Source organism: Martes martes, assembly GCF_963455335.1.
Source record: "Martes martes genome assembly, chromosome: 13".
Taxonomy (NCBI): domain Eukaryota; kingdom Metazoa; phylum Chordata; class Mammalia; order Carnivora; family Mustelidae; genus Martes; species Martes martes.
In genome coordinates, this window is record NC_137901.1 from 86,694,971 (window position 1) to 86,709,257 (window position 14,287).

Consider the following 14,287-nt stretch of genomic DNA (forward strand, 5'->3'; position numbering starts at 1 on the left):
ACCTGTTGATGGGACTTTGGGGTTGTTTCCAGTTTGGGACTATAACAAATAAAATTGCTATGAATGTTTTTTTTTTAAATTTTTTTTTAAGATTTTATTTATGAAACAGAGCATGCACAAGCAGAGGGGAGGGGCAGAGGGAGAAGCAGACTCCCCGTGGAGCAGGGAGCCTGACACGGGGCTCAATCCCAGGACCCTGGGTTCATGACCTGAGCTGAAGGCAGACGCTTAACTGACTGAGCCACCTGGGCACCCACTATGAATGTTTTTATATAAGTCTTGTTAAAAATATATTTATTTGAGAGAGAGAGAGCACGCGTGCTCTCAGGGGGAAGAGGGCAGGGGCAGAGGGAGAGGGAGAATCAGATCCCCACTGAGCAAGGAGCCTGACAGGGGGATCGATCCCAGGACCCTGGGATCATGACCTGAGTCGAAGGCAGACGCTTCACTGACTGAGCCATCCAGGCGCCCTATATGAGCCTTTTTTAACGTACATATGTTTTTATTGCTCTGAGGCAAATACCTAGAAGTAGAATCACTAGTTATAGGACGGTCGTATGTTTAACTTTTTAATGAGCTGCCACATTGGTTTTCGAGGTGGTTTGAACGCTTCACGTCCCTACCAGCAGTGTATGCGCGTTCCAGGGGCTTCGCATCCTCGCCAGCACTTGCTTTTGTCGGTCTGCTTGATTTTAGCAGTCTTCGTAAATGGGAAGTGGCATTTTGTTGCCCCTTCACTTGTGTTTTCCTGATAATCTGATGATGTGCATCTTTTCACGTGCTTATTGGCTCTTCACGTATCTTCTCTTGTGAGGTGTCTGTTCAAGCCTTCTGCCCATTTTAAATTTGAATTGCTTCCTCTGTTACTGAATTATAAGAGTTCTTAACATAGTCTGCACACAGGCCTTTGTCTTTTGTCGGATATATTGTGTACATTTTCTCCCAGTTTGTGGTTTGCCTTTTTCTTAAGTGTCTTTTGAAGAGCAGAAAGGCAAAATCTTGATGAAGTCCAGTTATCAATCTTTTTCACACGGTGCTCTTTGTATCCTGAGAAATCTACCCCAAGGGTGTGAATATTTTCTCCTCCTGAAAGTTTTAAAGTTCTGTTAGGTTTTTGGCTCATATCAGTTTAATTTTTGCAGATGATATGAAGTAAGGATCAGGCTCATTTTGCTTCCCATAGATATCCAGTCCCAGCACCATTTGTTGAAAAGACTGTCCTTTTTTTGTTGAATTACTTTTGGCAACTTTGTTGAAAATCAGTCGCCTGTATGTGCAAGGGTCTATTTTTGGACTCTCTGATCAGTCCTATTGATCTGGTTGTTCTCCTTAGACCACACTGTATTGATTATGTAAACTCTGTAGAAAGTCCTGAAATCAGGGGTGCCTGAGTGGCTCAGTCAGTTGAGCATCTGCCTTCGGCTCAGGTCATGGTCCCGGAGTCCTGGGATCGAGCCCCACATCCTGCTCCCTGCTTGGCAAGGAGACTGCTTCTCCCTCTGGCTGCTGCTCTCCATGCTTCTGCTCTTTCTCTCATTCTATCTCAAATAAATAAATAAAAATCTTTTTAAACAATTAGCTAACAATCTAAAAAAAAAAAAAAAAGTCCTGAAATCAAGTAGTATGCATGATCTACTTTGTTCTTCTTTTTTGCAAAATTGCTTTGTCTATCCTAGATCTTTTGCAGGTCCATAGCAGTTTTAGAGCCAGCTTGTCAATTTTTACAAAAATACACTCTGATATTCTGATTTCATTGAATTTATAGATAACTTTGGGAAGAATTGACATTATTTTAAAGGTTTTATTCACTTACTTGAGAGAGAGAGAGCACAAGCAGGGGAGTGGCAGAGGGAGAACAGGGAGCCCGATGCGGGACTCGATCCCAGGACCCTGAGATCATGACCTTAGCCGAAGGCAGACACTTAACGACTGAGCCACCCAGGTGCCCAAGAATTGACATTTGTGGACAGCATATATCTCCGTTTATTTAGGTCTTCCTTCATTTCTCTTAACCATATTTTGTAGCGTTCATAGGGGTCTTGTACATCTTTTGTTACTTTTCTTCCTATTATTTTGTTTATTGATTCCATTATACATGATACTTTAAATTTCACTCTCTCCTTGTCTGTTGATGGTATAGAGGACTGCAGTTGACTTTTGTAAATTGTTCTTAACTAAATTCACCTATTCTAGTAGGTTTTCTGTAGATTCTTAGCATTTTCTACATAGACAGTCATGTCATTCGTAAATAATTTCTTTTTACAATCTTTAGGTTATGTCTTTTTCTTACCTTATTGCTCTGGCTAAGACCTGCATATCAGTGCTGAGAGTGGACAATCCTTGTCTTGTTCGATGAAATGCTCTCTGGTGGCATTGCTTGCTTATTAGCTTTCTATCATACTGGTATTTTATTAGATTCAGAGTTCCGTGGAGCTGTTTCCATGTGACGCAGATATGAAACTAGAACATTAATCGTTTTATTGGTTTTTTTGAAGATTTTATTTTTAAGTCATCTCTACACCCAGTGTAGGGCTCGAACTCACAACTCTTGAGATCAAGAGTTGCACACTCCAACTGAGGCAGCCAGGCTCCCCAGGAACATTAACCATCCTAGAATCAACACACTCATGGCCATGACCTTCAATGTAGTTTGAAAGATTACCTCAGAGAATAATTTGGGCCCCCAAAATAGTGACTTCTGAAGTAAATATGCCACTTACGCCATGTGAGCTTTTCAAAGTGGAAACCCTGATGGACTTTGTGGTGTTTTCTGGGAAGATTTTCTTTTGACAAGAAGCATTAGTGAAGCAATTTATTTACTTTGGGAAAGAAAGTGCTTTTCAGTATTCATAAGGGTTTTTTTTAAACAGCTTTATTGAGATCTAATATACATAACATAATGTTCTTCCATGTGAAGTGTACAATCCAGTGGTTTTAGTATATTTACAGAATTGTGTAACTGTCACCCTAATCCAATTTTAGAACATTTTCATCATACCAAAAGAAACCCTGTACCCATTAGCAGTCACTCCCCATTCCCTCTCCCTTAGCCCCTGGCAACTTTTTTTCTCTTTTTTTCTCTATGGATTTGTTGGGCTGAGATTTTTAATCAGTTTATTGAATAGAATTCAGGGGATCCATAAACTTTGATGGGAATAGAAATCCCACATAAGCTTATTTTAATTAACCTCTAGTTGAAATTTAGCATTTCCTTTAATTATGAATATAGAAAACAAGCCATAGGAGTATGTAAAACCTATGACTTTGTCCCTAGTAGAGATCACATATGGTTTCATATCACGTTGTAGTTATTGCAGATATCTTGAAATACCCTTTAGGACTTACCACAACCTCAGAATTATAGAATAGTAGACCTGCTGCTAGATCTTATTATTTAATGCCTTAATAAGGAAGAGTACAGGGGCGCCTGGGTGGCTCAGTCGGTTAAGCGTCTGCCTTCAGCTCAAGTCATGATCTCAGGATCCTGGGATCGCACCCCCGTGTCAGGCTCCCTGCTTGGCAGGAGCCTGCTTCCCCTTCTGCCGCTCCCCCAGCTCATGCTCACTCTCTCTGTCTCTGTCTCGCAAATAACTAAATAAAATCTCTTTAAAAAGGAAGAAAAAAGGGGCACCTGGGTGGCTCAGCAGGTTGAAGCCTCTGCCTTCGGCTCGGGTCATGATCTCAGGGTCCTGGGATCGAGCCCCGCGTCGGGCTCTCTGCTCCGCGGGGAACCTGCTTCCTCCTCTCTCTCTGCCTGCCTCTGCCTGCTTGTGATCTCTGTCTGTCAAATAAATAAATAAAATCTTTAAAAAAAATAAAAAAAAAAAAAGGAAGAAAAGAGTACGGCGTGCCTGGGTGGCTCAGTCAGTTAAGCATCTGTCTGCCTTTGGCTCGGATCATAATCCCGGGGTCTCGAGATCAAGTCTGGTGTCTGGGTCCCTGCTCAGCAGAGAGCCTGCTTCTCCCTCTCCTCCTTGCTCGTGCTCTCTGTCACTCTCTCTCTCTCTCTCTCAAATAAATAAATAAAATCTTAAACAAAAAAAGGGGGGAGATTGGGGCGCCTGGGTGGCTCAGTGGTTTAAAGCCTCTGCCTTCGGCTCGGGTCATGGTCTCAGGGTCCTGGAATCGAGTCCCGCGTCGGGCTCTCTGCTCAGCAGGGAGCCTGCTTCCTCCTCTCTCTCTCTGCCTGCCTCTCTGCCTACTTGTGATCTCTGTCTGTCAAATAAATAAATAAAATCTTTTAAAAAAAGGGGGGGGGGAGTGCGAAGGGCACTTGGTTGGCTTAGTCCATGGAGTGTGTGACTCTTGATCTTGGGTTGTGAGTTCAAGCCCCTCATGGGGTATAGAGATTACTTAAATGAAACTTTTTAAGAAGTGCATATTATTATATCACAGCCTTGTTTCATATTTTGATAACCACATTACCCCTGTAATACAACTTACAGATTCCTAAATATGACCACACAATGCAAAATTTTGTATTAAAAACCTCACAGGCTTATGGGAAAAATGGGATTAGGAGCATAACACTCAAACACTTTGCCAGTGATACTTTTTTTTTTTTTTAAAGGATAGGAATGTAATCAAAATGGTAGGCGTTTTTATACCTGCTAGGTGGTTAAGAAATACATAAATATTGCAATAAATATGGCACTTTAGGTGTCTGGAAAGTGGCAGCTTGTGATTCACTGGGAAGTGGCAGGAAGGTAATCGGACGCAGATGTGAATGGGGGTGGCTTATAGCACACCAGGGAAGCCGAGGGGGCCAGCAGATGTTTGAGGGGTGCGGGTGGGTGTATGTATTCCTGCGTGCCGTGGCTCAGTCCGGCTGGGTATGGGTTACCTAGTGCTTCTCATGGACAAAGTTGCACATAAATAAATGCAAACTTCCACATTATGCCCAAATAGTTCCGTAATATATCGGCTGTGTCAGAACAACTTTATATTTTCAAAACAAGTGTTACAGCAGAACTGACCGTCCTTCAGCATGATCTACTGGACAGACTCCTATTCATTCTCACGGCCTCAGGCTCTTACCCTCTTCCGTGGGATTTTATGTTAAATTCCTATCTGAGATAAAATCTGAGATCTCCTTCACTTCTGTCCTCACGGCCCAGGCTGTGTGTTTCTGCGTATGTGTCTCCGTGAGCGTGCAGGTCACAGTGCGTGGTAGGTGACATGCTTGTCTCCCTCTCCTCTGTGAGCCCCTTCAGGAGACCCTCTTACTCACCCTGGCCCCCCTAGTTGTAGCACACACTGTACCTGGTCCGGAGATTGCCCAGTAAACACCTGCGATGGACGTGAATAGGAAGAACAGGAAAAAGACAAAACAGTAACCTCAGTTATAGATTGAAAACATGCTCAAGCTGTTGACGTTGATGAAAACTTGGTTTAAGAGAATTTTTGAGCTAGAAAGACCCAGAAGAGGTATACAATCTCAACCTTTCATCTTATGGCTGAGGAAGAGTGATGAAATCTCTTACTTAACATCCCACAACCAGAATCAGATAATCATCTGGAATTAGTTGGAAAAAATATTGGCTGCAGATGTAATAAATTTTCCAGAAGATTATTATTATTTTTTAAATATTTTATTTATTTATTTGACAGACAGAGATCACAAGTAGGCAGAGAGGCAGGCAGAGAGAGAGGGGGAAGCAGGCTCCCTGCTGAGCAGGGAGCCTGATGCAGGGCTCGATCCCAGGACCCTGGGATCATGACCTGAGCCGAAGGCAGAGGCTTTAACCCACTGAGCCACCCAGGCACCCCTTCCAGAAGATTATTAACTAATTCTGGAAATGTTGCAAAAACAATTCAATTAACAGAAATTTACAAGTGTCTGGGCGGCTCAGTTGGTTAAGTGTCTCTCTGCCTTTGCCTGAGGTCATGATCCCAGGATCCTGGGATAGAACCCTGCGTCAGGCTCCCTGCCTGGTGAGAAGTTTGCTTCTCCTCCTCCTCTGCCCCTCCGCCTGCTCGTGCTGACACATTCTCTGTCTCTCAAATAAATAAAATCTTTCAAAAAACAAAACAAAGAAATCTACTTGGCGACATATTTTGCAGCTCCCTCCCTTTGGTCCTTTTTGCAGGAAAAAGCAAATAATTTGTTAAAAATCCTTAATTTTTGTGATAGGGAAGCAGGATAAGGTCCTGAGAGGCCTGTCTGCCTCACCCTTTTTTGCCATCTGGTGCTGAGAACAAGGGTCTTATTTCAAAGCCTTTTTCTGCAACGCATTCTTAGACATCACTGGAGGTGCAAAAAGTGATCCAAACCTTCTGGTGGGGAACTTAGCACTGTTTCCTAAAAACTGCAGAACTGATCCTTTGACACAGCAATATCACTCTGGGACTCTCTCCTACAAGTACACCCACATGTGTATAAAGTGGCCCGGGTACAAGTTTTTTGTTGCAGGATTGCTTTGTAGTAGCGAAAGTTCGGAAGCAATCAGGTGTCCAGCAAAAAGGAACTGAGGGAGTCACGATGGTACGTCCACACAGTGGCACATTACGGAGCCGTGAACCAGAATGAGGAAGACCTGGGATGTGGAAATACTCCTGGGATGTATTAATAAGTGAATGGAAGCGAGATATTGAAGGGCCTCTGTGGTATTCTTCACATGCACAAAGGGGATGGGGAGAAGAATATATGTTTGTTCATTTTATGTCAGTGTATTAGCTATTTAACAAGAGCCCCCGATAATGTAAAAAGAGGAAAAAAGGAAAGAAAGAATAAAACACTGCACAGCTGGCCACATCACCTTCCCCTACAGCAGGCTTCCTACTTACCTGAGAGGTGGGGAGGGGGAGAGATTCCACTGGAATCTGAATTTGGACTTTTGACAAGTACATGGGACTGGACACCCTCATTGCTGGTTTGAAACTGTTGGTGTTGTCTGCCAGGGCTCTTAGGGCTCTTAACCTTTTTTTTTTTTTTTAAATCACAGGCTGATAAACCCTATAAATCCCCTTTAGAATGATGTTTATTTGTTTTGATATGTATTCTTTTTTTTTTTTTAATCCAAGTTAGTTAACATGTAGTGTAGTATTGGTTTCAGGACTAGAATTTAGTGATTCATCACTTACACCTAACACCCAGTACGCATCCCAGCGTGTCCTCCTCCACACCCATCACCCATTCAGCCCCCACCCACCCACCTCCCCTCCGGCAACCCTCAGTTCTCTCTAGTTAAGAGTCTCTTATGGTTGTCTCCCTCTCTGTTTTTATCTTATTTTAATTTTCCTCCCCTTCCCCTATGTTCATCTATTTTGTTTCTTAAATTCCAGATTTGAGTGAAACCATATGGTATTTGTCTTTCTCTTAGTTCGCTCAGCATCATACACTCTAGTTCCATCTATGTTGTTGCAAATGGCAAGATTTCATTCTTTCTGATGGCTGAGTCACATTCCATTGTCTATATACACCACATCTTCTATATCCATTCATCAGTCAGTGGACATTTGGGCTCTTTCCATAATTTGGCTGTCGTTGCTAGTGCTGCCATGAACATCAATTGCATGTAACCCTTTGAGTCAGCATTTTTCTGTCCTTTGGATAAATACCTACTAATGCAATTGCTGGGTCATAGGGGAGCTCCATTTTTAACTTTAGAGGAACCGCGGTACTGTTCTCCCGAGTGGCTGCACCAGTCTGCATTCCTACCAACAGTGCAAAAGCCTCCCCTTTCTCTATATCCTCACCAATACCTGTTGCTTCCTGAGTGGTTAATTTTAGTCACTCTGACAGGGGTGAGGTGATACCATGGTTTTGATTTGTATTTCCCTGATGATGAGTGATGCTGAGCATTTTTCCATGTGTCTGTTGGCCATTTGGATGTCTTCTTTGGAGAAATATCTGTTCATGTGTTCTGCCCATTTCTTAGCTGGATTACTTATTTTGGGGATATTGATTTTGTTGAGTTCCTTAAAGATTCTGGATACTAGCCCTTTATCCACTAGGTCATTTGCCAATATCTTCTCCCATTAGAATAATGTTTCTAAATGAATAAAATAAAATACATCAGGTTATAAAATACATAGGAAGGCTGTTTGAGCAGAGAGGAAGCAGCATGAGTGAAAGCCCAGAGCATAACCCTAGCCTAGCTCAAATGTAGGCCCCACGGGGAGGAGAAAGGGACTGAGAAGGGGGGCTTACCCGGTGGTAAAGTTTACCACCCGAGTCTACCCATGTCTTTCCAGGTATCTTCCTCCTCTTTCCTTTTTTTTTCTTCTTCTTTTTAAAAATATCTCTCCTGAAACAACTAGCAGTGCTAACCAAGCCTTTAGTAGGTACTTCAATTAACAGTGGTACTTAGAGTTGTTTATTCCTGTTGGTGACCACTGTCTCTATCAAGGGCTTACGACATAGTCCATATTAAGGCTGACAAAGAGCCGGTTATATTTGGGCATTAGCTGATTGCCATAGCCGAAGGCATAACATACATGGTAAAGCAAACACAACCTCACCACCAGGCAGTTAGACCCAAAAGGGCCCCACACACGAATAGGAAGTCAGTACCTCTTTGCTGGATGGATGGTAGTTGTATGAAATTACTTCTTTGTATTTCATTAATTCCTTAAGGTGTTCTAAAGGCATTTCTGCTATATTTGTGTATTGTCTTAAGTATTATCCAGTTTTTCTCTCCTGGGTACTAATTTTGAAGTTGTATTGTAGAACTTAGAAGTCGCAGAAGAGTCAGCTCAGAAAAATACCTTCCTTAGTAATTGAAGAACACAAAAGTCAACTTCACTGTTCATTGTGGTCGTAGGTAAGTCACCTTTGTGTATCTCCCCTTCTATCTCCCTTAATATTTAATAAGTAACTTGGGAACATTGATAATGTAGAGTCAAGGCCATGCATTTGTTTGATCTGTAATCCTTTCTCTTGTTTGACCTATTTATACATACCTTCTAAATTTAATCAGTAAAATGTCAATTATTTGTATGAGAAATGCAAATCAAAAAGTTCTTGATCTCAGTGCCTAGAATTTTAAACACAAGGAAGTGAATACAGACAGCTTTCTTTTTTAATTTTTTTTTAAAGATTTTATTTATTTATTTGACAGACAGAGATCACAAGTAGGCAGAGAGGCAGGCAGAGAGAGGAAGGGAAGCAGGCTCCCCACAGAGCAGAGAGCCCGACGCGGGGCTCGATCCCAGGACCCTGAGATCATGACCTGAGCCGAAGGCAGAGGCCTCAACACACTGAGCTACCCAGGCGCCCCTCTTTTTTATTAAAAATATTTTATTTATTTATTTGACAGGGAGCAGGCCAGAGGGAGCACAAGCAGGGGGAGCAGCAGAGGGAGAGGGAGAAACAGGCTCCCCACTGAGGAGGGACCCTGACGGCTCCATCCCAGGACCCTGGGATCACGACCTGAGCCGAAGACAGATGCTTAACCAACTGAGCCACCCAGGCACAGCTATAGACAGCTTTCAAAATCAGAATCTAAATTAACATTTCAGGGGTGCTTGGGTGGCTCAGTTGGTTAAGCATCCAACTCTTGATTTTTGGCTCAGGTCATGATCTCAGGGTGGTGAGATCCAGCCTTGGGTTGGGCTCCATGCTGGGTGTGGGGCCTACCTCTCTCTTTCCCTCTCCGTGCCACTCCCTCCTGCTTCTCTCTTAAAATTAACATTTAAGCATTTCATTTGGCTGTCTGGAAAGAAGTGTTTTCATGGGGTTTCAGGTTTTATAAAAAGGTTCATTGACTGGGGCGCCTGGCTAGCTCAGTCCACGGGGCATGGGACGCTTGGTCACAGGGTTGTGAGTTTGAGCCCCGCGTTGGGTGTAGGCATTACTTAAAAAAAAATAAAAACTTAAAAAAGAAAGAAAATAAAAACTTAAAAAAGAAAAAAAACTTAAAAATAAAAAAAGGTTCATTGATGTAGTAAGCACTTTCTTGATACGTGTTTCCTTCTATCAAACCTGCATTTCAAATGTAAAATTTCTTGGGGCGCCTGGGTGGCTCAGTGGGTTAAAGCCTCTGCCTTCGGCTCGGGTCATGATCCCAGGGTCCTGGGATCGAGCCCCACATGGGGCTCTTTGCTCAGCAGGGAGCCTGCTTCCTCCTCTCTCTCTGCCTGTTTCTCTGCCTACTTGTGATCTCTGTCTGTCAAATAAATAAATAAATAAATCTTCAAAAAAAAAATTAGCAAATGTAAAATTTCTTCAGAATCCAGTTTGGTAAGTTAAAAAGTGTAATCATTTCAGATGCTTTCATTGTAAGCAGAGAACATCTCAAGAACACTGTGAAAGCATTAACTGTAGATAGCCCTCTTCCTCTCCTGTGCTTTTCCTCTCTTTGCTGAGAAGTTTTCATATTTATGGTATTTTACGTGACCTTATGTAGATAAAAACCTGGATGCATAGTTCATTTCATAGAGATTCAGAACTTAGAGCACACTACCCAATGCTCTCTTTGACTTGATTTTATTAACTCTGTGTTTCCTTCCTGCAGAAGCCGATTTCTCATCTTTGGAAGGCAGGAAGCAGACATCAATACCTAATACTTAACCTTGAAAACAAAAAGGGGATTGTAGTCCTTTGTAAGCAACATTTAATACCAAAGGGAAGCAGAAACTGAAGGTTAATTTTTTAACATCTGTATTTTGTTTGTTTTCAAGTTGACTGTTTTCATGTTGAGGACATTTTTTTTTTAATGTGTAAGAAATTAGACCTTACTGTGTATTCTCTATATACAAACTTGGAATTCTGCTCAGAGAAAAAAGGACTTCTCTGTAAAGATGCAGACTACAGTTAAATACCAGAGAAGCTCTTTAAAAGTGTGGACATCAAATAGAGAACCCCTGCATGTAAAATGCTGTTTTAACTATCTGCTTTTTTAAAAAACCTGTGCATACATTTAAATTATAACCGACAGCTTATCAGAGTCAGCTGCAAATCTATGAGAAGTAGTATTCTCTTCACTGGTGGCTTTAGCCCTGGATTTTGCTGTGTAGAATAGACATAAAATGATATATGATACAAAATATTTTTAACTGGAAAGTATCTCCTCGGTTACTGACAATTGAGGTCCTTCTGTCCCAAAGCTGAACAGAGCCCCATCTCATCTGGGTCTGTAGTAGGTCCCATCTACTTACACAAAAGCTTGCTGGAAGATCAGGTTTTATATGCATTTTTTTTTTTAATCATTAGAGACTAAAACACTTCCCTTTTAACTTACAATTTAATTTTTTAAAGAATATACTGTGTGCATTTCTGTCCCTTGTAAGAGAATTGATCAGCTTCATTCAATAAAAAATATTTTTAATAATAAAGAAGAATTTTCTCGGGTTTCTTTCTATTATACAGGAGCAAAATAAGGAAGGTTAGTCGCTTGAAACCAAACCTGGCAAGTTAATTTCCTCGGGAATGGGAATGTATTTTTTTTCCTAAGCATTGCAGATATCAAGGTTCTATTGTGCCGTATAAATGCCCCTTTGTTGAAAGGTTTCAGTGGTACTTCAGAGATGATTTTCATGAGAGTGGAGGAGCCACCCCATTTAGCCTTTTTAATTAGGGTGCTGAAAAGAGAAATTGGGTGAGGTTTGGCTGTGTTCTTTATAAATGCTTGCTTTCTCCCTCAGGCACGGCCGGTTCGGGCAGAGGAAGTCTGAGAAAGGTGCAGTTGATTCTGAGCTGTTGGAAATCTAAAATGTCCCCGGAGAGGCTCATTTCCAGTCTGAGATACAAAATATGAAAATTTCTCCTCCTCTTTATGCTGGGTTCGTGGCTACATGCCAGCTTGCCCAGGGAAAAGAGAAGTAGAACACTGATGAGATGCTAATAAGTAGGAAAATTTCAGGAAACCAAAGAATGAAAAAGGTCAAAAATTATTTTGTGGGTAAATGTATTTGAGCTCATAGGATTATTGTATCTACAGTACCCATCTCACCCCACCATGTTATTTTGAATTACAGCACATATAACTAAAAAATGGGGAATCTTAATATTATTAGCTTATCTGTCTGATCTGAAAGTTACTTAAATATGTGAAAAGTTTCTGTTAGGAAGAGTCAGCCCTCAGTCTGTTTGAAAGAGTTGCGAGATAAAACTGAGCTGCTATATTTTGTCATTAGCATTCTTCTGTCTTAAGAAGAATGGTACTGTAACTCCCCCGCCAGAAATTATCTCAGCCATCAGAAGAGACTGGTGTAAGGGTGCTTTCAGAATTTGTAGACAGATCTTCTAAAGAGAAACAGAAATACCCCCGAAGAAAGAAATTCTGAATCCATATGTAAACACTGACAACAGTTTTACCTGAAAAGTTGTAGTAGAAAAGCCTGGTATTCAGAGGCTTGGTGGGGTAAGGTTGGTTCAGATGAAGAAACCAGACACATTAATCAGGACCACAGCAGACAAGGTAGGTTAAGAACCAGAGTGGTCTTTGAGAGGAGTTTATCAGATGAGGAGGGCACTTCAATCAGTCCTATAAAGGATGATTTCTGGGTTCTCAGCCAAGTGCACACTTAGGACATCTAACAAAAAACAAAATAATTTGAGCCCACAGTAAGTACTGCTTTGCTGGCCACTGGAGACACAACAGTGAGCAAAGCAGACTGAATCCTTGTTTACAGTGAAGGAGACAGACCTTAATTAAATAATCACAAATAGGTCATGAAAAACTGGTTAAGTGCTATGAAATAAAGCTCGGAGCTACTGTGACAACATACATCAGGGGCATAGGTCAAAGGCGGAGGCTTCAGGGAAGGCTTCCCTGAACTAAAAGCTGAAAGATAAGTAGATGCTAACCAGCAAACAGGAAGAGGAAGAGCATTCCTCAGAATGGTAACAGCATACGCAAAGGCCCTGAGGTGGAAAGGAGCATGATGCATTTTCAGACCTGATGGATGAGGATGGCGCAAGATGAAGCTGGACAGAGAGGTTGGGGCCAGTGATGCATGTCAGCGAGGCAGTGTGGGGATTGCAGCTCCATCATCTCAGTTAACCCAGTGACGTAAATACTGTTCATCTTTCTTGGGTTTTCCTTGAAATGAGATGTTCATAACCCAAATCCTCTGCCTTTGTAATAGCCTTTGGGAAGCATGAAACAGCCCTGGAGATAGACCAAAATGGCACCCTGATTCTGATGACATGGAGAATCTCAGCCCACCAGTGACAGAGCCAGTGCTAGAACTGGGTCTCCTGCCTGGAGGTGGTACCAGGAATGAACCTGGACAAATTCAGAGTGGGGAAGCTTACATCCTCGTGTCCCGGCTGCTCGTTTTATAAAACTAAGCTATGTGTTGAAGTGTACTAAATTATGGCAGATTATTTACTCACTTTTTCAACCTTGATTTTCACACATTTATTGAACATTGCTAATGTGTCAGGCACTCTGCTAGGCATGGAAATCATAAAATGGAGTAAGATGGTGTGGTCTTTGCCTCCGGGGGCTCAAAAGCTTCCATACAAGCAGATGTGTTATAATTCACTAGAGATATTTTAGCCGAGTGCTCTCGGACCCCAGTAATCAACTTATTAAAAAGAGAGGTAGTTGGTTGCTAATGTTAAGTCACCGGGGCAGATGTTCTCAACCCAGAGAGGTTGTTTCCTGGTTTGAAAGAAGGTGCTGTGTTAAGTATGAAGTTCACGGGATAACTTGGTTTTGTTCAATGTGGAAAAAGGAGTCTGAGGAACAGCTGTTCAGGAGCCACCAAGCCACAGCTCTTGACCCGGGAGCTGGGGATTAAAAATGAAACAGTACATATGAAGGACTTAGCTCAGTGTCTGGCAAATAATAAGCAATCGATAAACATTAGCCATTGTTATTCTGGTAGAGAGATCTTTCAGGGATTGGAATTGGATATAGCATGGTTAATTTCTTTTTGGTAGAGTCAAAAGAACCTGGTCAAATACAGCTTTTCAAGTATCCAGTGTCCATGTGGGGGCAAGCTGAGATTAATCCATGAAGTTACAGAAGGGGAGACCATCTTCAGGCATCACGCTTCCTTTTCAAGGGGGGTCTTTAGTACCCGCATTGGGCTATTTCACATCTATATTTTGGGAGAAAAACTGAGGACAGCAAAAAAAAAAAATTTGATAGCATACATTTGGGAGAACTGTGATTATATATATATTAAAAATATAAAATATATAAAAATACATTTATGTATATAAATAAATATAAAGTATATAAAATATATTTATGTATATAAATACATATAATATATAAAAATATATTTATATTTATAAATATAAAATATATATAAAACATTGTGTTCTTTTTTTTTTACTTCAGTCTTGTGACGGATAATTTAAAAAGGAAACCAATAATAACAATGTTTT

At 41.4% G+C, this 14,287-nt stretch overlaps 1 protein-coding gene across 2 annotated transcripts in view; it reads left to right on the forward strand.

The window, feature by feature from the left end:
* CCDC62 (coiled-coil domain containing 62) overlaps positions 1 to 11,275 on the forward strand; it is a 43,804-nt gene extending 32,529 nt beyond the window's left edge. The window contains exons 12-13 of one of the 2 annotated variants that reach the window (XM_080821411.1): positions 8,672 to 8,765; positions 10,458 to 11,275. In XM_080821411.1, the coding sequence (XP_080677537.1) occupies positions 8,672 to 8,725 (54 nt within the window). In that variant the 3' untranslated portion in view covers positions 8,726 to 8,765; positions 10,458 to 11,275. The remainder of the gene's footprint in view (positions 1 to 8,671; positions 8,766 to 10,457) is intronic. The other variant, XM_080821412.1, reaches the window with a different exon arrangement.
* Positions 11,276 to 14,287: the final 3,012 nt, after the last annotated feature.